The sequence below is a fragment of the Cydia strobilella genome, chromosome Z, assembly GCF_947568885.1.
Source record: "Cydia strobilella chromosome Z, ilCydStro3.1, whole genome shotgun sequence".
NCBI classification, from domain to species: Eukaryota; Metazoa; Arthropoda; class Insecta; order Lepidoptera; family Tortricidae; genus Cydia; species Cydia strobilella.
In genome coordinates, this window is record NC_086068.1 from 57,094,947 (window position 1) to 57,121,496 (window position 26,550).

At 38.0% G+C, this 26,550-nt stretch overlaps 1 protein-coding gene across 1 annotated transcript in view; it reads left to right on the plus strand.

Moving 5' to 3' along the window:
- Positions 1–26,550, plus strand: part of LOC134755145 (protein purity of essence) — a 151,034-nt gene that overhangs the window by 26,493 nt on the left and 97,991 nt on the right. Inside the window, exons 15-25 of the mRNA XM_063691624.1 lie at positions 1,547–1,703; positions 12,476–12,579; positions 14,559–14,702; positions 17,347–17,559; positions 18,302–18,489; positions 19,267–19,447; positions 19,645–19,750; positions 20,548–20,698; positions 21,351–21,570; positions 23,049–23,267; positions 24,084–24,257. Of these exons, the coding sequence (XP_063547694.1) occupies positions 1,547–1,703; positions 12,476–12,579; positions 14,559–14,702; positions 17,347–17,559; positions 18,302–18,489; positions 19,267–19,447; positions 19,645–19,750; positions 20,548–20,698; positions 21,351–21,570; positions 23,049–23,267; positions 24,084–24,257 (1,857 nt within the window). The remainder of the gene's footprint in view (positions 1–1,546; positions 1,704–12,475; positions 12,580–14,558; positions 14,703–17,346; positions 17,560–18,301; positions 18,490–19,266; positions 19,448–19,644; positions 19,751–20,547; positions 20,699–21,350; positions 21,571–23,048; positions 23,268–24,083; positions 24,258–26,550) is intronic.

Genomic DNA, 26,550 nt, shown 5'->3' on the forward strand with positions numbered 1-26,550 from the left:
TATTTGCACATTTCACCTTCGGCCTACAATGCCTACATATTCGCTAGTGCGCTACTTGCACAACCTGATCAGCGCGCCCGGATTCGCGTCGCTCCAACCGGCGCTGCACCAGCAGCTGACGAGCGGCACCGAGCGCGGCAACAGCACGCCACTTTGGACATTTCACCCTCGTTATACATATTCGCGTTCTACCTATCTACCTAACATTAGAGCACTGTCTGAAAATGAAATGGCAATGGGCAGGCCATATAGCGAGGATGAGCGACCAGAAATGGACCAAACGTGTGACACTTTGGAAAGGGCCACAAGGAAAAAGCAAGGCAGACCAACCACAAGATGGCTCGATGACGTCACCAACACCATACCGCACAAATGGCAAGAGGTAGCGCAGGACCTATGCAGGACCACTCAGAATGGCGCCGGCTGGGGGAGGCTTTTACTCGCGAAGAGGTCCACCAATCATAGTAATTAAGTTATTTTATAAAATTAATAATTAAGTAAGTTACCTATAATTTATTTTATTTTTTTAAGTATTGTTGATATTGTGTGGAATTAGTCTTTTTTATTTATTATTATACATATTCGCGCTCTACCTACCTACCTACTTCAGTGTTATACAAACTACACGCCCACACGCATGTTTTACAAAGATACACCGTTGCTACGTTACCAATCATTTATTCCGGTATGTGTCAGTTTCTTATATAGGTTCTAAGTAATACTACTGTTATCTAGTTTGCGTCGGGAACAGCGACATCTTTGAAGTAATTTGGACAACAAACTAAAGCTTGTAAACTAAATACCACCAAAGATAGATATAACTCCGTAATAGATGGATACAGTCCGTGTTTCAAGCGAGAAATATGGCAAAGATTTTTAATGGAAATAAATTTTCACTTACAAAATACACAGCAATAATACTACATACATCATCATACTATAATAATGGAATACTTATCATATTTATCCTATTAGAGTTAGACTAAGAAAAGTGTCCAGAGATTTTGACAGCACACGCAGTGCCAGTGTTATTTATACGTCATAATTTCATACAAGTTTGACGTTTAAAATAATACCTGCACTCCGTGTGCTGTTAAAATCTCTGCAGACTTTTCGTGGTTTGATTCTATAAAACTAGTCATATCGCTTATAATAATCATTTCACAACTAATAGTAGATTCTCTGTGTCCTCGTAGGTCAAATTTTGCAGGGCTTTTCGGGGCGTTTTCTTACATTTTGTATAGCCGAGTGTATATAAATCTAATTGTATAGAATACTGAGGTTGTCTAAGCGCCTAGACTATACGATACGGCTGCGTATCTGGCGCGGAGCGTGGGGGCCAAACGGGGCGACATTTCACGTCTACAGACGTCGGCGATATTACTGTCCGCGCGCCAATTCCGTGCATTCAGAGGTCGAGGAAGTGGGGGGGTGTGCGCTGGTGTACGCCCAGCATTCCTAACATTCTTCAGCCGCGCACGGAATTCGCGCGCGGACAGTACTTTTGCTTGTCAATGATGTTTGATAAGATTTTGTTCCTCGTCAGGTCGGCCCGCGAGTCGTGAAGCTTCTCGGCGGCATGGTGCTGGCTAAGCCGGCGGTAGAAAGAGAGAACACCATCCTCGCGATGTGGCACAAGATCGTGAACACGCTGCAGGAGTGCGCGCTGCAGCCGCAGCCATCACAGGAACACGACTATGAAGGTAAAGTTTGTCAAAGGACTGTCTCATTTCAAACATAGACAGAGAGAGTCATACTATCTTTGTCTTACACTAGTACTAGCGCCCAAAAAAAGGGATGAGTATAATTTTCCTGGTTGTTACTGACTGATAAATTGGTTTGACCAACTATAAAAGGATTCTCGGAAAAGAAAATTACGGTTGGTTCAATATAAGGCGGGCTCACACAGATCAGAGAAAATTAAAAAAAAAAACTCGGTCAATGTAGGCGAGGGCAAATCACGTTTGCGTAGATCGAGCTTGCTTCCTTTGCTTGGGATGGATTCCACCTGTCCAATGTCATTGTATCTCACTATCTCATTAAGCAATACACATTGGACACAAATTGGATAGTTGGAATACGACCCTTAAGCGAGGTTTAGACTAGCAAGAACTTGCATGCAATTTTCATTACATTGCGGTATCTGATAAACATTTTGAATGCAGTTTACCTTAGTAGTCGGCAATGTAACGTAAATTGCATGTTTTTTTTTTTTTTTTTTTTATACCACGTCGGTGGCAATAAAGCATACGGCCCGCCTGATGGTAAGCAGTTACCGTAGCCTATGAACGCCTGCAACACCAGAGATATTACACGCGCGTTGCCGACCCTTTAAAAACCTGTACACTCCTTTTTTGAAGAACCCCATACTGTAGCCCCTCGGGAAAACCTCGGCAGGGAGCTCATTCCACAGCCGAAGCGTACGCGGGAGGAAATTCCTCTTAAACCGCACAGTACGCGACCATTTAGGTGCATGTAAGTTCTTGCTAGTCTAAACCCGCTCTTACTATGCCCAAAGAGGATGTAATAGGATAGAGCGGTACTGTCATAGTAAATTTTGTAGCAACAGTAAATTCGCTGCCATCTATTGACAAACGATTAAAACTAAAAAAACTGGCCAAGTGCGAGTCGGACTCGCGCACGAAGGGTTCCGTACCATTATGCAAAAAACGGCAATAAAAAATCACGTTTGTTGTATGGGATCCCCACTTAAATATTGATTTTATTGTGTTTAGTATTTGTTGTTACAGCGGCAACAGAAATACATCATTCTGTGAAAATTTCAACTGTCTAGCTATCACGGTTCATGAGATACAGCCCAGCCTGGCAAAGAGGATAGTCTGGTGACAGACAGACAGCGAAGTATTAGTAAGTAGGGTCCCGTTTTTACCCTTTGTGTACGGAACCCTAAAAAGGCTTCTTAAAAATACTTTACAACAAAACAGTACTGGGGAAGTATGGTGACGGTGACGTGATAAGATCGATATAATTTCTAAAACCGTGCATACGAATCTTTCGGTTTCCTCGTGAACACCTTGTATATAAATAGCGGCACACGGTACCCACGGTCCCACGCATTGTTCGTCGACATTAATAATGCACGAGAAAGATTGCACCCATACATTTCACAACGCAGAACTAAAACGATGTATGTGCGTAACAGTTTCATACTAAATTAGCTTTTCTGCAGCGATCTACGCGAGATGACCCAAAAGCAAAAAGACCTATGTGCGTACTGCTTTCATATAATGTTAGACTTTTTAATTTCGGTCCGTGGCTATCTAACTAGGCGATTGAAATATCCAAAATCAAAACGATGTATGTACGTACTAGTTTCATACAGTTTTAGCTATTATGCTCCTTTGTTTAGTGATCCTCTCGAGTAGAAAGTAATATCGAATACCAATTGTTGTTGAGATTGCGTTTTTATTAATACTCGTACCTATTGACATTGATGTCTTTTTTACCGGATTACGGCAATGTGAGGGTTATGATTTTAGCAGTTTATGAATGTAATATAGGCATGTCTGTAAGTTTTTGTACCGTTTGTATAACCGTGGAACAAATCGTCCCTATTATTGTTTTGCATGCATAAACAAGGGTGCTTTGATGCGAATCTAAAATTTTAACCGCTTCTCTATGATACTTATCAAAAGTTTATAAAAATAGATGTTTTTTTTTTAATTTTCGCGATCGGTCAAATGAAACATCGGACAAATAGATTTCGAAGTTGCACGAAACAAAATGTGATAATATTCAGAAGAAAAATACTTTGAAGCCACATAATTGTCCAAAGCTCTGTTAATGAACTTTCGCCACTTACAAATGCTTGCAAAGGGCGCCGGGGAGTTGATTTTCGACAATTTCTTTCCCGTCCCGGGTAAGTATAAAAACTGTATAAAATGTGAAAACACAATATTAGTGTTCAAAATATTTGAGAGGCGTGCACTCGTATAGAACCAAAGGTAACACATAGGACTGACCTTTTAGACAATTTAATGAAATGAATGGCGTGGTACGTATAATTTATTATTTCACAGTACATATGGTGCTACTTTCTCAAGATCACTTTTCGTGCATATGTCGTAAGTTTAAAGGGCCATATGTACTGTAAAACGTTGTACGATACACGTGCGAATAGGTAATTTGCAACTCGTGTCGATTTAAAACACTCCCTGCGGTCGTGTTTTAATTTATCGCCACTCGTTTCGAGTTTCCTCTTCTCCGCACTTGTATCGTAAATAACTATTATGTTTTCACGTTTTAAACATTAGTGACAAGATTCGCCGATAGATGGCTCTGCATGTCATTTAGATCTCGCTATCAATGTGTCGACGTAATTTGTACACTAGTTGATCATTGTGAATCATTACTAATAATCACTGAAACAATTAATTATCAATATTAATTGTTTCAGTGGTTATTTAAATTTTTTGAATCTCTCTTATGAATATAGTTCGTAGTTTTCAAACAGTCCCCTTTCGGCTTATCCTTTGTCTATTGTTAAATGAAACCGCACGTGCTACTTACTAGCATAAAAAAATGGTATGGCCGTTTTAACCGGTTATTCAATTACCACTCTATGGAGATTGCAATAAGGTTTAAAATGAACTAATGGGAAAACATATTCCTTAGCTGTGTGGTCTTTGCGGTTACTGAGTGCCGGCAAGTCGAACGCTAAAGAACCAGTCTAAAATGTGTCATCGATATGCGTAACAAAGGCGCGTTATCGGAGAGCGCACTTACACTGGTTTTTTTAGCGTTGGACTAGCCCGCGCTCGCCACGATGCACGAACCAGGTAAGAGACAGGGTCGGATTGCGATTAAAACATTTTGATGGATTCATGACAAGTATGTATTTACATATTTAAAACAAACAATAATAACATTTTTTTACTAATCAGTTAAATAATAACATTAGATAATAATCCGTTTTACAAATAATCAACTATTAAAATATTCCTCTCTAATGTTACAGACTAAAAACTAAAACTATATTTAACAAAATGAATACATATATGCCCTTTTTAAACAATATCGGCTTTTTTACAATATATAGGTATTACAGACAAATTTTTAATAAACTAAAATAACGTTTTTTTATACAATGTAAATAATAAACAACCAGCCAAACAGTAATGAGTTATACATACATACAATATAAATTACTAACTAAAAATATAAATAAACATGCATTGGTACAATATAAATAAAGATGTAGATATATTCAATTAATAAATAACAAAAATCACGACTACTTTTTTTAACTAGTTTCTTCATCTTCGGAATCTTCTGTCACATGGCGAAATGGCGAAAGAAAATAATTGTAAAGTGCTAAGATTACCCCCATATTACTGCACACTTAACCCCATCTCCCCAACCAGTCTGTAACATTAGAGAGGAATATTTTAATAGTTGATTATTTGTAAAACGGATTATTATCGAATGTTATTATTTAACTGATTAGTAAAAAAATGTTATTATTGTTTGTTTTAAATATGTAAATACATACTTGTCATGAATCCATCAAAATGTTTTAATCGCAATCCGACCCTGTCTCTTACCTGGTTCGTGCATCGTGGCGAGCGCGGGCTAGTCCAACGCTAAAAAAAACCAGTGTAAGTGCGCTCTCCGTATCGCGCCTTTGTTACGCATATCGATGACACATTTTAGACTGGTTCTGTAGCGTTCGACTTGCCGGCACTCAGTAACCGCAAAGACCACACAGCTAAGGAATATGTTTTCCCATTAGTTCATTTTAAACCTTATTGCAATCTCCATAGAGTGGTAATTGAATAACCGGTTAAAACGGCCATACCATTTTTCTATGCTAGTAAGTAGCACGTGCGGTTTCATTTAACAATAGACAAAGGATAAGCCGAAAGGGGACTGTTTGAAAACTACGAACCATACCAGTAAGAGCGAGATAAAGCGTGACCACACATTTAATATACAGGGTGGAAATAGATTTTGGGTCAGTGAGGGCAACTACCAGATCTCGTGATGCTAGGCGAAAATGGTCTTAGGAGACCTTCCTTCGATTTAAAATTAATGAAGATTGGCGTTTACAGATTTTGGAAAAAACATACAGGTGCGAGAAAATGGTCATTTTTGACAAACTTTTTTTTTGATGCCAATCGATCCCATTCCTGTCCAGGATCAAAAGCTTGTAGGGGACCAAAAAGAAATTTCAGGCTAGAAAAGCCATAAATCGAGAAAAACTTTCCCCATACAATTGCGCAGCAGGCGCAGTTTTGCCTGTACAGTTCAACTGCACAGATAAAGCCGGCTAATAAACTGCACAGTCGAATGCCAATGCCACATAACGCTCCTGTTTATAGTCGTTCGATTTGTAGCTGGCCCCGAATGGCTTATCCTTTGTCTATTCTTAAGTAAAACCGCACGCACGCACCTGTGCAGGTGAACTGTATGTATAGACAAAACAGCGCAGGCGTACCCTAGTGTGTATGGCTAGCTTTAGGAACGCCATACTAGACATATGTATGAAAACATAAGCGTTTATTATACATACTATTGTACCGCAAACTTTCTCAAATAGATCATAGGCTATGTTTAGTCTAAACATGGAGGCTACTAGATGGCGCTAGTAGGCCACGAATTTGATGTAAAATTTAGACATATTTTATCTTTCCCGTAGCTTTAAAATTCCAAAACCTTGTGTAACTTGTGTTATATGTTGACTAGTTTTTATGCAAACATAACGAATGTGCAAATCAAGATTAATGTAAAATAGGAAATAGCCAACTTCCAAAAAGGAAAAAGTAAGAGTACCATTCGATTCCTTACATTTTATCCAAAAAAAGATTGTACTGCAACTATATACATAGACGCAATATTTCACCGACAAAAACGCAATTTTCTTATTTTGTCCATACATTCGAAATGGGCTCTCAGTGAACTTGACGTCACGTTCACTTATCGTTTTGTTTGGAGCGTTTCGCGAGTGAAGTACGACTGTCGGATTTTGACTATCATTTCTGACTTTTGTATAGCTTTAATGTAATGGGTCCCATATAGACATTTGATCCTAAAATTAAAACCCGATCGATTGATACCATTAATGAAAATTGGTCATCTAGCCTATTCCTGTCTTTGAAGCTTTAAAATTATGGAATGAAGCATTTCGTAGTACAGTCGCCATCAGATATATCGGAGCGGCCGAGGTGCTCAGAAATATCTGAACACGCACTCCAACGCCCTGACAATAGAGGCGTGTTCAGATATTTGTGAGCGCTTTGGCCGCTCCGATATATCTGATGGCGACTGTACTTGTATTTTACTACAACGTAGCAAATGCATAGATATAGATTCATGGAACCTTGTCAACTCATACCAAAGAGGTTATAATAAGAAGCTGTATCTATCTTTGCTCATACATATATAATTCGTCTATGTACACAGAGATGGCGTTAGTGCGCCATTATATCTCGTCATTACCTATGTTTATATTATTGTGAGCTAGATATGAGATTGTGTAAGTAACCTGCGCACGGGCATGTGTCGTGGCAGGTGCGCGCGCAGATGTGCGCCGTGTGAACGGAAGTGACGCAAAAAACGGGGACTTTCGGAGCGCGAACTTTTGCGCCCTCTATACTCTCTACAGGGAGTACAGGGTTGCCTATTTTTCAGAGGAACATTCCTACACGTGAGGAAAGAAAAGTCCGGCTCCGGCTTGTAATTACTTATTGACCGAGCGAAAGCGAAGCGAAAAGGACAATCATAAAGCGAGGTTTAGACTAGCAAGAACTTGCACGCAATTTGCGTTACATTGCCAACTACTGAGGTAAACTGCATTCAAAAGTTTGATCAGATACCGCAATGTAATGAAAATTGCATGCAAGTTCTTGCTAGTCTAAACCTCGCTTAAGGATCGAATCACTCTAAGATGGTACCTAAATTAAATAACAGGAAAAGCTTGAAAAACAAGGATACTCAATTGCTCCAGTGATCATAATGAATTATCTTTCTCGTAATTCAAGAACTTATTTGGATAAGGACATTATAATTATCTTTACCTATCTATAGGGTTCCGTACCCAAAGGGTAAAAACGGGACCCTATTGCTAAGACTCCGCTGTCCGTCTGTCTGTCCGTCGTTCTGACTGTCTGTCACCAGGCTGTATCTCATGAACCGTGATAGCTAAATAGATGAAATTTTCACAGATGATGTAGGTATTTCTGTTGCCGCTATAACAACAAATACTAAAAACAGAATAAAATAAATATTTAAGTGGGGCTCCCATACAACAAACGTGATTTTTTTGCCGTTTTTTGTGTAATGTTACGGAACCCTTCGTGCGCGAGTTCGACTCGCACTTGGCCGGTTTTTTTATTTTATTTTAGCCGGTTCGATTTCTGGATGGATGAGGGAAGCGTATTTTTAAAAATCTTTGAATGCAGTTTTGTTTCTTTTTTTAAAAATAAAGAAATGTTTCTTTTAGGTGAAATTTGCTATCTGCATTATTTAGAGTACCTAATTTCCCTCCAGGTGGTATTAGAAAATTCCATCAAGAAAATTCCTTAAACAGTTTTTTGACAAGTTTTCGCAGCTTATTTGTTACTAATAAATATTACATTGATGCATCGAGGCGGTTTGTTTACAGTTTGTGCTAGTGGCGCCCCCATCATTTTTAGCAAGTTATGAAGGAAAAGCCTAGATAGGTTGAGGTTACACTGAAACTTTTTTCTTTTACTTAAAATGTAAAACAAAGGAAAATCAATTATATTTTCCAAATAATATGTGTGTGGTGATTTCGCGGTGTTTATATAGGCTCCACTTGCTGGTACCTAAGAAGTCCATAATTACTAATTAGTAACCCAACAATAACATTGCTTAATAAGAGAACGTAGCTAAGCTCTTTTATTTAGACAATAATATTAAGTACTTAAATTATATAAGGTAATAAATTGCTCGGTGTTATCGAGAAAGTGATTGCGTGATAGGCAATATGGCTACTACGGTATTAATATTGGATTTATAAAATTTGGTAAAGTCAGACCAGTGAATAATAAAGACTTCCGACCCTTCCTTTTTAGTAATCTATGTGCCAAATTTTGACTAATTTGCTCATTATTTACTGGTCGCTTAACATTTGATATCTCATATAATTAACCCTTGATGCCTCATAGCATTAAGTCCGAGTTTTGTATGATTGTATTTTCTTTTGTGCAATAAAGATTAAATAAATAAATAAATAATATAAAAAAACACATTAATCCAAAAATAACAAAATGATCAGTTTATGTGTTATTTAGTGAATAAGATCGAAAATCGGTACAAAGATGTTTTGACAAAACCTTTTGTAAAAATTTGATTTGCCTTATTATCTGTTACATTTTATTATTTAAAATGTGTTATTTAGTTGTTGTAACGAAATAAGGAGAAATGTAATAAAACCATTAAAACGCCTCCAGGTATTTTTTTTCTTTGGTCAAGTTCATTTCTCCTCAACTCCTAGTTCAGGCATTTGTAACCCACTTTCCTGTACTCTTTAAGATAAACCTCTTCTGTACAATACTTTTTTCAATTAATTATTTGTAATGTATTGTATTGTATTTCATACATTTTAGTATGGCAGAATTGCTTTATTTTGAGCGACCTCTAAATAATATTTGATTGTTCTCTTAATTCGCCGATAGATGGCGCTGCGTGTCATTTAGATCTCGCTATTAATGTGTTGACGTAATTTGTACAATAGCTGATCATTGTTTCTATCTGTATCTGGGGGCACGGCCGTGCCCCCGCCAAGACGAGACAAAGGGCAAAAGGCATATTGTATACCAGTAACGTGAATCATTACTTGTATTTTTGTACCGCTCTTGTTAAAGAGCGAGTTAAGAGGGAAGAATATAGCTGACAACAGGCACTATTTTCATACATTTTCCATTTCGGGAGAAAACGGTTTCCACTAAATCTTAACAACTCACTTTGATTTTGATGTCGATCACTTCAGCATAATATATTCTAGGTGTATAGGATCCCGCTAATACCGGGATCCAGCAGGACTGAGAATAACATTTGTGGCATTTTCTATAAAAAGGGACCTTATTGTCGATGGCGCTTACGCCATTATAAACGATGCTCCGATACAATGCTGCGCCGAATAAATACAATGCCGCGCGACGCTGTGCGGCGTAAGCGCCATCGACAAGAAGGTCCCTTTTCATAGAAAATGCCCCATTTTAATCCCTCATGCGGCATTGCATTTATTCCCTAGCGACACACAATGTGTTTGGACAGCTATCAGCTATGGTGTTGCTGTGTTGTGTAGTGTTTGAAGCCGTTAACCAATAGTATTTACATACATACATACATACATATAATCACGCCTATTTCCCGGAGGGGTAGGCAGAGACCACGGATATCCACTTGCTACGATCGTGACATACCTCTTTCGCTTCCTTCACTTTCATAACATTCCTCATACACGCTCGCCGGTTTAGGCCCAATAGTATTTATGATGAATTTTATCGTAAACCTCCCATTTTCCTGTTTTTCTCATTACAAGTTTTATGGCGCCAAACACGGCACTTAGTAAATTAACAATTATCTATCCAAATCTCGGTAAATAAAAACAGTTCAGTCAGTCGACTTTCTAAACTAAACTAGAACTTAGACCAAGAAAAGTCAGCAATGATTTTGATAGCATACGCAGTGCAAGTGTTATTTATACGTCATAATGTCATAGAAGTTTGACGTTTAAAATAACACTTGCACTGCGTGTGCTATCAAAATCGTTGCAGACTTTTCTTGGTCTAACTCTAGTAAAAAATGCGCACACATCCTCCATTTTTGGAAGTCAGTAAAAATGTCCATTTAAGGTAACGCATATGTCAATTATAAAACATGTCAAATAAACACGTAGGTACTTAACCTACAGTTTTCACTTTACACGGCATGAGAAAACGGTCGTCACTTAAGGAGGTACAGTCGGCGATACAGATAAGACAAATTATGCACCTTAATTCCTTTGCTATAAGACGTAGAATGTGTGTATTTTTCTACAACACTATAAAAGGTGCATGATAGTTTGAATGACTGAAAAGTCACACGAATCTAGCCGCCGCAATACAAGCGAAGTTACGCTTTCAATGGGGTTGGCAACTGTCAAAGGTCTTGCATAGATGGCGTCATCATAGCTTGCCCCTTTTTCTATGAGATTTGGATTAAAGGGCTGGCATCCAGGGCATAATATTCCTTTAAAAAAACAAAAAAATTACACAATTCTAGGGACTGACAGGGCAGCAAGCTATGCTGGCGCCATCTGCTAAATATTTCGACCGGCCAACCCCATTTAGATGCAGCCTACACAACAAAAACATCTAATTTTATACATAATTAATCTATTTGTTCATATATTATTACAATAGTAACACTAATCCGTTTCCCGATTTTTTACTTAAAACGCAGTATTTTAATTTTTAAAAATTACATTAGTTTTAAGACATGTCGGAAAAAATGGAAAAATCCAGAATTTAGTGATTTTTAGTATGTGTTTTCGAAAGTTTTTTTCGGGGTTTGTAAATATTTTATATTTAAAAGCTTTATCACAAAAAGTGTACCACTATTCAATTCGGGCAAAAAGAAAAACTTTTAAGGGTTAAAACGACATCCTCAAATCAGGTACAAGAAATTTGGTATGACCATTTACGTAATATATTATTATTATATTATCGCCTCGCTAAGCAGCGGACACCCCAGCGTGCACGGGATCGCGGATGTCATTGCAATTTTTTTTATAGTAATTATTAATAAATAAAATTAAAACCGGCCAAGTGCGAGTCGGACTCGCGCACGAAGGGTTCCGTACCATTACGGAAAAAAACAGCAAAAATATCACGTTAGTTGTATGGCAGCCCCATTTAAATATTTATATTATTATGTTTTTAGTATTTGTTGTTATAGCGGCAACAGAAATACATCATCTGTGAAAATTTCAACTGTCTAGCTATCACGGTTCATGAGATACAGCCTGGTGACAGACAGACAGATGGACAGCGGAGTCTTAGTAATAGGGTCCCGTTTTTACCCTTTGGGTACGGAACCCTAAGAATGAAGATGTTTATAAATACCATAAAATGTATTTATATATGGATAAATGATATTTTTTATTTGCATTAATAGTTTTTATATGATTTTGACCCATGTTCTTTCACTGATATCCGTTAAAATTGTTAAGTAACAAACGAAACCGCCAACAAATTTTCTTCATTTTCGAGGCACGTTTTTTTCCTTAGACTGTATCCATCTATTACGGCTTTATATCTATCTTTGGTAGTATTTAGTTTACAAGCTTTAGTTTGTTGTCCAAATTACTTCAAAGATGTCGCTGTTCCCGACGCAAACTAGATAACAGTTTGCTATGCTCATGATATTGACATTGCAAGGAATGCTTGTCTTCCGTTTATTTTTAATAACAACCGATATGTATAACAATATGTTTTTGTCTCTACAGATTTGAACGTGGAACACGCACAGCTACTAGTCTACCTGTTCCATTCGCTAACTTTGATGCAGAAAAAGTCTGTTCTTCTTATGACATCAAACGCTATTATTAAAGTAAGTAATAAATAATAATTTGCATATAAGTATCTGTTACTACCGATTCTAAAATAGTTATTTGTGCAACAAGAGAGGAAAGTTGGTTTTTCTTGCGAGTGTTTATTTCGAGTCTCGAGAAAGCGAAAGATTCTATGATTCTAAGTTAGAATCTTGAGCGTAGCGAGGGACTCAAAAACACGAGATGTAAAATAACTTTGCTCTCGTGTTGCACACATCATTTTTCACCTCAGTACTGAGAACATATTAAAGGTTAAAATGTATTTCGAATTAAACAGAATAATACAGAAACAGAAAAAAAAATTGTAATAAAAGTATGAAGTGGCAGTTCATGGCCTTCACTAAATTAAAAAGCTACTTTGTTTCACTCCCTGGAGTGAGGAAAGTCACACTTTCTTCACTCCCTGGAGTGAGGAAAGTTGCACTTTCCTTACTCCAGGGAGTGACGAAAGTAGGCTTGTTCGAGCTGCTGAGGTGAAAAATATATAATACATAATAGTGTATTGTAACATATAAAATAGTTGATGTAAATAAAGATAACTCATAAACTTGTCTAGACCAAGGTTAAATCAAAGATACATTGATTGAGTAAGATGCGTAAAAAGACAATTTCGTGCTTCGAATTTGACAGGTAAACGAGATGGCGCTGTACAGCTCCATACATTTTGCGGTAACTCTGATTGTCAAAAGTTGACGTTTGACGATTCAGTGACCGCAGTACAGCGCCATCTATTTTGAATGTCAAACTAATGCGCACGTTTTTTAGGGTTCCGTACCCAAAGGGTAAAAACGGGACCCTATTACTAAGACTCCGCTGTCCGTCTGTCCGTCTGTTTGTCACCAGGCTGTATCTCATGAACCGTGATAGCTAGATAGTTGAAATTTTCACAGATGATGTATTTCTGTTGCCGCTATAACAACAAATACTAAAAAGTACGGAACCCTCGGTGGGCGAGTCCGTCTCGCACTTGGCCGGTTTTTTTTTTCTTTATTAAAATCAATTTCTCTTTGGCTAAAGTTAATAATGAATGTAAACAAACATTCAGTTGGTTACATTATTTATTTAGTTACTTACATTACACACATCTGAATATTGTCTTCAGTAGGTCTTTGGGTTCATCCATCAATTACGTTACACGGATTTCGAGGTTTTTTTACCCATCCCCCCTCCATTGCACACTTGGTCACATTTGGCAAACCCCTCCCCCCTGGTGTGACGTCACATTTTTTCAATGAAATCGGCAAATCGAATTAAGTATTATTAATATTTTATCAAAATATTTTTTGGAAATATTAGTAATCTTATATCCCAAAACATATTAGGAAAGAAAATTAAATGATTAAAAAACTATTATCGTTCCAAAAACTTGTTATTTAACTGTACAGCGAATAAAATAATTTAAATAAGTTAAAGTGACATCACAAAGTTTGTGACTCCCCCCCTCCCCGTTGTCACAACATGTCACATTTTCGTGACCCCCTCCCCCCCTAAACCTGTGATGTAATTGATGGAGAACCCCTTTCCACCAAGTTAAACGTAATCGCACTTAAACTATCGTGAGACATATTTCAAAATACAACGCGCGGCAGTGCACGACGTACAACCGCCGCGGACACTCGTGCCTGAGGATGGATTCCCAAAGAATCCAAAACATGTCGCCAAAAGCGACTAAAAATAATAGTGAGTGAAAACCGTACTGATAAATATTTTACAGTACATATGGTGCTACTTTACCGCACTAGTGCGTCAAATAGCACTTTTCGTGCATATGTCGAAAGTTTAAAGGGCCGTATGTACTGTAAAACGTTGTACGATACACGTGCGAATAGGTAATTCGCAACTCGTGTCGATTTAAAACACTCCCTGCGGTCGTGTTTTAATTTATCGCCACTCGTTTCGAATTTCCTCTTTTCCGCACTTGTATCGTAAATAACTATTGAAGCTAAACGTAAATTAAGTATGTGTATTTGCTTCTCAGGTCGTAGAAACACTGGCCATAAGCGACAGGAAACGAGCGATGGTGTTGGCTCCACACCAGCTGATTCTGATCACGAGGCTGATGTTGCTTTTGGAATACCTCATGAGGCATCTGTATGATGCCCCGCAGACGTTACTGCAACAGGTAACACATACTCATAAAACATCTCGGTTGATATCAGAAATCGGCAGAGAGCGAAACTTTGGTGCCGATGACAGACGTATGACGTCAAGCTATATACAGAGTGTTGTTATCTAGATTATAGATACTTAAACAAATAACAATTTATTAGCCTCTTTAGTATACCAAAGATAGATATAACTCCGTAATAGATGTTTACAGTCTAAGGAAAAAACGTGCCTCGAAAATCAAGAAAATTTGATTCTTGTTCAGAGGGCGCCACTAGTTTTGGCCCACTGTCGTATAGATGGCTTTGACTGTTTCGTTTGTTATTTAACAATTTTAACGCATATCAGTGAAAGAACATGGGTCAAAATCATAAAAATAATTAATGCATTTAAAAAAAATCATTTATCTATATTTAAATACATTTTATCGTATTTTTATAAATCTTAATTTTTAGTTTTAAAGTGTGTCGACAGATGGCAGTGAATTTACTGGGGTTACAAAATTTACTATGACAGTACCGCTCTAGTATAAGTTACTCTATGAGTATACTGATATTGAAACTTGAGTTGAGAGTTTTTATACGTACTGGCCACGTATAAAAACATAATTTGTCTTTGTCATGTTAAAAACAAGATTAATGGAAATGACAACCAATTTCTGTTTACTTATTTTTTTATTAATAAAATATAACCGAAATATTATTGTTTGAAGTCGCTATGGAGTCGCGTGGGTCGTATGGGTTTGCAGCCTTATTTGCAGAAATTTCCTTTTCTGATTGTAATAAAGGAAAAAATGTACAAGCAATATAGAGAAACATTTGAAAACAACAAAGCATATTGAAAGAGAACGAGAACGAGATTTTAACATGGATTTAACAAATTTTATGATAGCTTCGAATATACCTTGGTAACAATTACATAATAAAAACTTTTCTAATTTTCTTGAAAAATGCATAAGCGGAAAATATGCAAAATTTATATTTTTTATAAATAAACAATAATTTATATATTATCAATATTAAGAATCATTGAGGTGTTACAATGTTGTTTTTAAAAAACATCCTATATGCGACTTGACGTCATACGTCTGTCATCGGCACCAGTTTCGCTCTCTATCGGTATTGCATGTTGTACATATAGATGTTCCTGAACTGCCTTTCTTATTTTTACGTCTTTGAAAGGTACATAAATAGTGTAAGCGTGAGCAGTCATGGCTCACTCCGCGATTTCGTCGCGTCGCTACAAGTACACGCGGCCCACACCCATTTTGGTGTCTAGCCATAATAATTGCCGCGCACCGCTATGTAACGGTCATATCTGTCGTAATAGACGCGTTTTTTTAGAGAGTGAAACTTCTGTTTAACTATTATTTGTGACATTTTCAACCAAAAGGTACCACATTGTCGCTTGTTGATAAGGTTGATTTCTAATTGAAGCTATATGGAAATAGCGCCTTACTGACAAGCGACAATAAGTACCCTTTTGGTTGAAAATGGCACATTTATTCTGTGGCCCTTATGCCACAGAATAAATGTGCCATTTTCAACCAAAAGGGTACTTATTGTAGCTTGTCAGTAAATAGCGCCTTACTGACAAGCTACAATAAGTACCCTTTTGGTTGAAAATGGCACATTTATTCTGTGGCATAAGGGCCACAAATAAATGTGTAAAGTCCTCAAAATGTATTGGAATCGCTGTAACCCTGACTTTAACCAAAACTCTCTTGTACATAGAGACAAGCAGAAATCGCTACAACTATCATCAAGGGTCTACTGCGTCTGTCTTTTTGCACGTTTTGGTGACGAATGAAACAAAATGAAAAATGAAATGAATGGATGTGTACAGTTTTAAGTCTCCGGCAAGCTCGTTTCTCCATACAAACGTAGTTAGGCTCTCATTTTAAAACGACTAGCTAGTTTGCTGTGAAACTTCGTACTTACAATAGCATAAGGTATATCTAGGTCTGTAATTAGTTTATGTAACTTCAGATACCACAGTAAGAAATTAAGTTTTTCATTCTAAACTTGTTTTTACTCTATTTCGTTTGTTTAATTTAGAGCTATATCAATGATAGATATAACTCCGTAATAGATGGATACAGTCTAAGGAAAAAAACGTGCCTCGAAAATCAAGAAAATTTGATTCTCGATCAGATGGCGCCACTACCTTTGGGCTACTCTCGTATAGATAGCGTTGACGGTTTGGTTTGTTATTTAACAATTTTAACGCATATCAATGAAAGAACAAGGGTCAAAATAATATAAAAATAATTAATGCAAATATTGCAAATAAAAAAATCATTTTTCCATATATAAATTCAATTTTTAATATTTTTATTTTTAGTTTTAATCGTGTGTCGATAGATGGCAGTGAATTTACTGTGGTTACAAAATTTACTATGACAGTACCGCTCTATCCTACTATATCCTCTTTGGCTATATAAACTAATTTCAGACCTAGATATACCTCATGTCATTGTATGTGTAAAGTTTCATTACAATCCAACACGTAGTTTTAAAATGAGAACAAAACTCCGTTTGTATGGGAAGGTGAAATTCGGCCGAGCTTGCCGGAGACTCTGGACTCTGCTGCAAAGACTAAAAGCAATTCACGCGATTGTCAATGACTTTGACACAGTTATTTCTTCTTGTTTCCCATAGATCGAATGGAACCTCGTAATAGCAACAGGTCTCGTGCAGTCGCCCACCGACTCCGCCAACGCCGCCAAAACGACCACAGAGAGCGGTCAGATGAAGACGCGCATATACTGCGAGGTGCCGCACATTGAGACCGCGTACCGACGGCTGTCGTCAAGCGAGACCTCGATGCGACCCAAGTTTTATGCGCTGACCAACTCGGAAATTAATAATCAGGTGAGTTAAAACTTCTAAACAAAATTACTTACGTTAGTCGAGGTCTAATTTTTGTGTTAATAAAATTCAATGCGTGCTCCATACAATATAATACTTTTTATATATTAAACTATGATGTAGACAATACGATAAAGAGCTTCCAGACAACTTTAATCAATAATAGTGGGTATAGTTATGTAATAATAGACGTAGCTCGGAAAGCGGCCAAGTTGAAATGGGACTGGGTTGGTCATGTCTGCCGAATGCCGGATGACTTGTGGGCCAAGTTAACCACGGAGTGGGAGCCCCACGAGTCTAACCGGGGATCCGGCAGACCTCGTCGGCGATGGCGGGATAACTTGGACTCCTTCTTGACAGGCTGGCCGGATATAGCATTAAACAGAGACGAGTGGAAAAAGAGGGGGGAGGCCTTTGCCCAGCAGTGGGACACAGTGGGCTCTGAATAATAATAGTTATGTAATGCACTCGATTTCTTTCGCCTTGGTAAATGAAGAGATTAAATCTGTATTACAGAGACACACTATTTCTTATACATTAAATTTGAAGTATGTGTAAGTTCTATGGCAATCCGGAGATGTATGACGATATTCCGTAAAATGTATAGAACTTAGCACAATAAAATTGTAGACAAGGAGCTGGTTTTTGATCGTAATATTTCATATTAATGAGTAATTTCATTATTTACTGCTTGTAAAGTTATGTCGCATCATTTTATTGTTCTTAAACCATATTTTGTATTCAGGAAAACCCAAAATTCGACGGGCTAGCATGCAACTTCGTGCTCGGCACGCCGCACAAGCTAAAATATCCGCTACTACTCGATGCTCTACTGTCGTTGCTCAACTCCGCTTGCGTTTGCGATAATCCAGCGTCGCTGTCATCTCCTGCTGCGCTCTCGGCGGCGCACTATTGCTTCCAGACTGCGTGGAGGTAAAATGAAATCCTTCAATAGCAATTAGCCTCATGCATGAAGTTTATATTTGAACGAAATATGTTTTATTCGAATGTTTGTTACCGTTATATCATGTTACAAATGCATTTCCGTTTTTAAATTACCATTTAATTACTTAAAATTATAAATAAAAAGTACAAAAATTTGCCCGCGAAAAGCTAGTGAGCGAAGCGCTCGAAACGCCACGTGAGGTCACGCGTTCGACAGATTAGTGTCATTAGTAGCAAATGTCAGTTGGGCCGCCCAACGTGTGACGTCATCACGCTCTGTCGAATTCGCGCCAAAAATTATGAGCGTTTCAACCGCTCAAAAATTTTCAACATTTTAAATATTTTTTAATAAAATAATGTTAAGGTTTACAAAAGTATTTTTATCATTTCCGGTGTTCCAACGATATAAATTATGAATCCAAAAATAAAAATAAATTCATGCATGGAGCTAATTAGTATTAGATGAGATAAAAATACAACGTATTCAGTGCTGGTCGAATCACTAGCAACGATCCACTGAGACTAGAATGATAATAGAAATGCACAAGGTAAAAAAATTGGCAGCGTTCGATATCAACCTTGCAATGATCACATGGTCACATTTTGTTTGAATATCCTGGTACGGCACCACTTGTTATAAAGACCCATTTTATTTGACGCCAGTTTGAGCAAATCTCAGCTGTAGGGGATAGGAAAATAACAATTCGATTCAATTTTTAAGACGTTTCATTGTGTAAATGACACTCAATCAGAAATATTTGACAGACTCGTTGTGAGCATGCCACCAGCGACACCACACATGGACAAGCTCCAAGCGGGCACGCAGGCCGAACTACCGTCGCCATTGCCGCTTCACGCCATCATCTGGGCGCCGAGAGCGGATAACAAGAAGGTTTTCAATCCCTGGCTGAAGGACGCGCTAGTCAAGCAGGGGATGTATACACAGGTATTTATTAAATTGTCTATGTATACCAAGTTATGTATAAAAATAACCTGGCAAAAAAATAATTATTAAATGTAAAGTGACAGTTTATTTTTTAGGTAACATTGTTCCCATATAAAGTTAAGCTAAATCTATCGACTAGAATGATTAGTAAGTAGTCTCATACGTTTGTGATAATATTATATACGGTTTCTTAACAGTATGCGGAAAACTTGCTCGCTGGAGTGAGTACGTCGTGCGACAACATGAAATACCACCTCTGGCTCGCCGGAGAAACTATCAAGCATCTCAAGGATAATATTACGCGTAAGTCTCGTCTTATTATAAATAAAGCACTAGATAATTAATAGACAAACATAGACTATAGATATAGTTTAATAATTTGTAGAGAACCTCAGAGTAGGTAATAGTACATTACTGAAAAATTCATTATTTCATATAAAACTACGTAGTGGCGATAGGGTCTTATGATCTATCAAAAATAGATTTTGAAAGTATGCATGTTATTTTTATGGTTTTTAACATAATTAATACGAATTTAATACTTATAAAACCATGAGATTTATCTTTAATTTCGAAATTAATATCGTTGTTTTATTATATGTATGTCACGTGAACGAAAACGGTGACCACCATCTTTTGCTCGTGATTGACGTCACTATAGCAGAAGAAACAAGTGTTAAATTTTTAACAACGGCGAATAGTTTGCACTGCACATTTGACGTTTCTTTGTTACTGCACTGCTGTTATGTCAGGAGGTCACAATAATGGCAGCTGCCTTTTTGGCGCGAACATTTATCGTTTAAATTTAAAACAATTTTTCTTTGCCATATTATTTTGTAAAATATATTAAAAAACAAAATGTAGAACAGCCTATAAGTTATCGAATCACTAGTTGACTTAACTTTGACATGTCTTTCAAACAGTTTTTTTTTTTTAATTATAAACTGATCGGCGATTGGCCCTAGTCACACCTGATGGAAAGTGAAGACAGGGCCTAAGATGGAGCTCACCGGTTCAGTAACAGCCTATTCACTCTTGTTTTAAAGAGACCGAGGTCATATTGTTTAAAAAACTTACCTCTTTTCAATGTTCCATGACAGCGAATGGTCTACCAGCTCTGCTGGACGTAATATCATGCGATGCGGCTTTAGTACGCCTGAAACATAGCCTGGGGGACGGCGCGTGCGCCGAGGTGCAAGAGTTCATTCCTGACTTGCTGAGCCTGCTGGAGACCGCGTTCGAGTTCTGCCGGTGAGTTGTGTTCCCTCGGCAATAAGTACGTCTACATGAATAGGGTATATTACTGCAATGTTCTGCCACCAGAGTGCAGGACTAGCCTTTTTAGTAAACCATACAGTATCTTATACATACTGTACCTTTAACAGGTTTTTGACAAGTTTGTAGAGATAATAAAATATGACATTGATGCATCAAAGCTGTTTGTTTGAGGACCTACCGGGAAACGCGAATCCGTAATTTCGCTATCTGCCTCTTTGTCACTCGAATATACAAGAGTTACAGAGATGTTAGATAACGAAACTTCGATTTACTTGTTTCGCGATAGCCCCTCAGATTGTGGTAGTGGCGCCCCCTGCGCAGTTTCGCGTAATATTCCCTATTGTAACCATTTTAACACCTATCTCATCGTCAGGAACATCAACTATACTTTATATAGTCGAAAAGGAACTTACAAGAACATAATAACAAAACATTCGATAAGAGTTAAGTTAGCCATGCCATTAGTACCTGGGTGCCTAGCCAAGATGATGTCTCTCTGTCGCACAAATATGTAAGAGTGATAGGGAGAGATTACCGTTTCGTTCGCTACGGCGCAAACGATTGGCATCTTGTCTAGTCCCTCTGAAATATAAAAATAGAATTTGAACAACGTTCTATTTCACAGACTAAGCACCGACCTCGAACTAGATGGGCTAATGGAGAGCTCTGACAACTCCTCGAAGGCGGCCGTCCGACGCGCCCGCATGATGGTTAGCGGGACCAGCGTGCCGGCCATCATCGCGTCCAACACGCTCGGCTGCTGGCTCACCATGCAGCTGCCGCCAACCGCGGCCACCATGATTGAGCGGATCGCCTTGCAGCCGCCGATGGCCGAAGTGACCATGGTATGTTTTTTTTAATGATGTATAGGCAGGCGTTTGACCACGAACCTGATGGTAAGTGATGATGCGGTCTACGGTGGAGCACGCTTACCCATGAGATACCTATTAACTCTTGCCTTGAAGAGCCCCAGATTTTACTCATGCTGAAACAGACTCGGGCAGGGCGTTCCACTCCTTGGCAGTTCGCATAAGAAATGTGGAAGCGAAACGCTTCGTGCGTACTTTTGGAGTTCCTACCATGAAGCGATGCCGTAGTGCCGTTTGTCTTGTAGTCCGTTGGTAAAAAGGGGACGGAGGAATAAGCTTGTGCAGTTCCTCGGCACACTCTCCGAAATGTATCCTTGGCAACCTTGCGACGATGCTCCAGACTTTGGAGTCGAGCATTCCTCAGATTGCTGTCATTTATGATTCTCTTGGCCCTCCTTTCAACTGACTCAAGCGCCTCAAGCTGATACTTTGCAGAACCATCCGAATGTGAATGTAAAAAAGTTATTTTATTTTTCTATTAGAAACAAAATTAGGCCTAAGAAGCGCTGGCTGGACGTCGTGATAGCGGACATGCAAAAGAACAATCTCACACTTGAGGATGCCGAAGACCGGGCAAAGTGTAGAAAATTAAGTAGGAAAGCGGACCCTGGCGCTAGGCCGGGAAAACGCTAGGTCGAAGAAGAAGATTAGAAACGAATATAGAAGTAATGGAAGAATAGGAAATAATAATGGCGCAGTCACACTGGCTGGTATTCAGCGATTGAGACTGTGAGCAACCGAATGTGGTTGCGTCATATTATTGTTGGAATTTATAGCAAACTAACTAAGGAGGACTAACACTATACGGAAGAATGCGACAATGTGCTGTTTTCAAGCAAAATGTAACTTATTGTCGGTTGTCAAACTGTGTTACTAAAAACCAAAGACCTATGTAACTCCGTATAAGATGAATAAAGTCTAAGGAAAAACCGGCCAAGTGCGAGTCGGACTCGCGCACCGATGGTTTCGTACTTTTTAGTAATTGTTGTTATAGTGGCAACAGAAATACATCATCTGTGAAAATTTCAACTGTCTAGCTATCACGCTTCGTGAGATACAGCCTGGTGACAGACAGACGGACAGCGAAGTCTTAGTAATAGGGTCCCGTTTTTACCATTTGGGTACGGAACCCTAAAAAACGTGCCTCGGAAATCTACAAAAATTTATTCTCGGATAGATGGCGCTACACCTTTGGTCTGTTCTCGGCTAGATGGCGTTGACGGTTTCGCTTGTTATTTAACAATGTTAACACATATCAGTGTAAGAGCATGGGTCATTGGGTCAAAATCATATAATTTTTTTTTAAATGGCAGTAAATTTACTGTGTCTACAAAATTTACTATGACAGTAACCCTCTATCCTATATTCCTATATATTCTCTTTGCTAAAACAATACACGATCATGTAAACCATAATTATGGCAACAATACGAATTATACATTTTTTGTTCCCAGGAACAATACCAATCCCACATCATACCGCTAGAGAGCGCTGTCCTGGCCCTGGTAGCCTACCACATCGAACTCATCAGTGCCAACCAGAAATACTCCATCAGCATGTCTCTGATGACGCTCGCGTACTCCGCCGCGAAACTTTTACAGATCGCCGCGCCGAAGATAGCCGAGAATCCTACGTTGATGAAGAGGACGATGGATCTCGTGGTACCTGCTTTGGTAAGTTTGAGTTGTCCTTGAACAGATTTGGTATCAATAGGGAATATTACGCGACACTGCGCAGGGGGCGCCACTACCACAATCTGAGGGTCTATCACAAAACAAGAAAATCGAAATTTCGTTATCTGACATGCGAAAACTCGGGCGAACTAATTATTTTTAAAATGCACTCTATTTTGATGGAATCGTCCTTTTCATACGACCCTATATGGTAAATTTCATCGAAATCGCTAGAGCCGTTTTTTAAGAAATTACCAATAAAATAATAATATGAAAATTTATCTGAAAAATATGATAGATTATCTACTCTACTTGTATGTATTTGTAGGAAAGGGATAAGACATAAATTAACTTATTGAGACTCTTTTCGTTACACATTGAATTAAAATTAGATAAATTAAATTATGCCAGGCGTGTCTCACTCCGCGATTTTGTCGCGTCGCTACAAGTACCTGTGGCCGCCTCAATTTTGAGGTTTTGCCATATTAATTACTAATTGCCGCACACCGCTATGGAACGGACGCCTGCACGCGCTTGCGCCGCCTTGCGCGTACTAGTCGCGTTTTGTTAGGGAGTGAATCTTCTGTACCTGGTACTATTATATATTCTGTGATTATGCTAAAATATGTATACGGCTGCTGTTATGCTCAAATAAAATAAATAAATAAATGTACGGGTCGTGTAGTACTCTAGTTAAATAACCTATAACGTTAACCTAGAAATATTTGTCCGGTGAATATATTATTTTTCTTTAGTAATTTCTAGTTAGGATTAAGTTTTGGTGCTTAATTATTAACATATTTCCATGTTGTACAGACGGACGCCCGCCTACAATTCATGTGTCCCGAGCCACTCGGCGCTACACTGACCATTCTAGTGCCCGAACAGGCAAAATCCGTGCAACTCTTACACGAGCATATACTGAAGACGACATACCCTGTGCTGGTCGATCATCTGCAGCGGTCCACTGAGAAGACGCTGCAGCACATGGTAAGAGAAATCGATTAAAGCGGTTCCCTGAGCCAGAAGGTGAAAAATCTCCTTATTGATCATGTTTTTTGTTTCTAAGAGGCGTTGATATTTGTAGACGTGAAAAAAAATTTTAGTTCTTGACTATATTATCTTTAATATCATAGCTTCCGATACACGAATTACGATACTTCGCTCGATACAATTAATTCCCAAAGTAACCTCTAACTCTGACTTTTAATCCAACTTTACTCGGTTATTTATTACGTGATACTATAAATAAAAAAAGAAGAAAAAACAATCATACCTTAAATAGTAATTTCATAGCTTTCGAATTTCGATATTTTAAGGTAACGTTTTTGAAATAAATAAAAATCGACAAAATTCGATCAAAATTGACACTTGGCGCGCATGATCTTTCCCGTTCTTTCTTACGAAATGTGACAGTGACAGCGGCAAACCGATGGAACGGCATTAAAGAAAAAAAAAAAAAAATTGTGACAGTATATGATAATTCCGCCTCATCTTCTATTTTCACGTAATTCATCAATCATTGTGTAGTTTTCGAGGTTAAATAGATTTCTCGTTTGAGAATTAACATTGACTTCCGTAATTACAATCAAATGGATAATAACCGGGCACTCAAGAAACTATTAAATTAAAATTGTAAGAAACGTCCTATTTATATGCCAAGAAAAGCCATTTTATGCCTGCTCAATAGAGCTGATAGACTTCAAACTACTGGATCGATATCAATCAAGCATAGCAAAGAAACACCAAGAGGAAAGTCGCTTTCACGTTAAAAAAATACCGCATCGAAATCGGTTCATCCTTTGGAGAGATACGATGCCACAGGCAGACAGACATTGGCGTCAAACAGAACATCCGTCTTTTTGCATCGGTGGTTAACCTTTTGACCGCCAAAGACGGTAAATCACGTCGTCGACATTTTGTGCCACTCACGCCGCCGACGTCATTTGCCGTCCAAACTTAATTTATCAAAGACTCTTTAATAAATAACTATATTTCTTTGTTTGTATTTGCATTATTTTATTTTGCCCTTCTACTTTATTGTATAACTTTATTACAATTCAACTATGAATAGAAGGTTAAAAAAAAAACAACATTATGTTATAATACGACTTACCCAGTAAATAGCATAGCTAGCCACGCCAAAAACGGCACTTGTCGTCGCCTAGTGATGTGACCGAGTCATGGAGGAATAATATTATTATATGAAAGTAACAATCTCCTAATAGAAATCGTTTCGCGCAGTTCCGACAAACACGCTAGCGCCATCAATAATAGATATGGCTTAATCCCATACATTTTGTAATAGGAGTTGTTTTTGCTAAAATAACTGCTATTTGTGCTGTTACGGTACTTGTTTTCGTGCTTAATTTAAACAACTTGGTTTGAAAGACGGTACTGACCTTTTGTGATAATGTAACCCCTTATGCATTTATTTTATTGTAACGATACTGCAGTTTGCTAATTAGTAGGTAATAATAATCGACAACGGGTTTGCACATCTCTGAGTAACGCGCGCTTATCAGTGTTCCGTGCGCCCATGACGGCACTTCACGTCCGATGCCTGACGTCACCACCAAGTAGTGATGTGGCATTATTGAGAGATTTGAGTGGAAGTTACAAGTACATTTTGATATTTAAATACGTTATTTAAAGGTTTTTAGTAGAGCTAAAAGCCAGAATTATCTAATATTATATTGTAAAACACCTGTGTAGTGGTTCTTCTAATCTAAGTATGTCAAAAACGAAATCAGTGAAAATATCGATATCCTGTTTTGTAATCACTATTGTTCTCTAAGGTTTTATTTTGCTTCATTGCGGTGTCACGTCGAGTTACGTCAATGCTTGGCGTTCAAAAGGTTAAAAAGAGTCATTATAAAGATTTAAAATCTGTTGTGAAACCAATAAATCATTTTTCATTTTCATTAAAAAGATATAGTTGGTCAAACCAAACTATACTCATACTTTCTTTCGGGTGCTAGTACTAGTGTAAGACAAAGATACTATGATTCTCTTTGTCTATGTTTGAAATGAGACAGTCCTTTGACAAACTATAGAAGCTTCACATGTCGTCATCGCAGCGGCCATAGATTTTTACGTTTACATACGCGATTATTACGTTTTTGTCTTAATATCCTGGTCACGGCACATCTTATTGTAACAATTCGGAGTGTCGCAACAGTGTAATAAATTGAACACTGATTTGATGGATATTCGCTACTGAATTTTTTTATATCTTTCCTTTATCAAATTAGAGGCATAAATGCAATCGACGCTCTAGTTT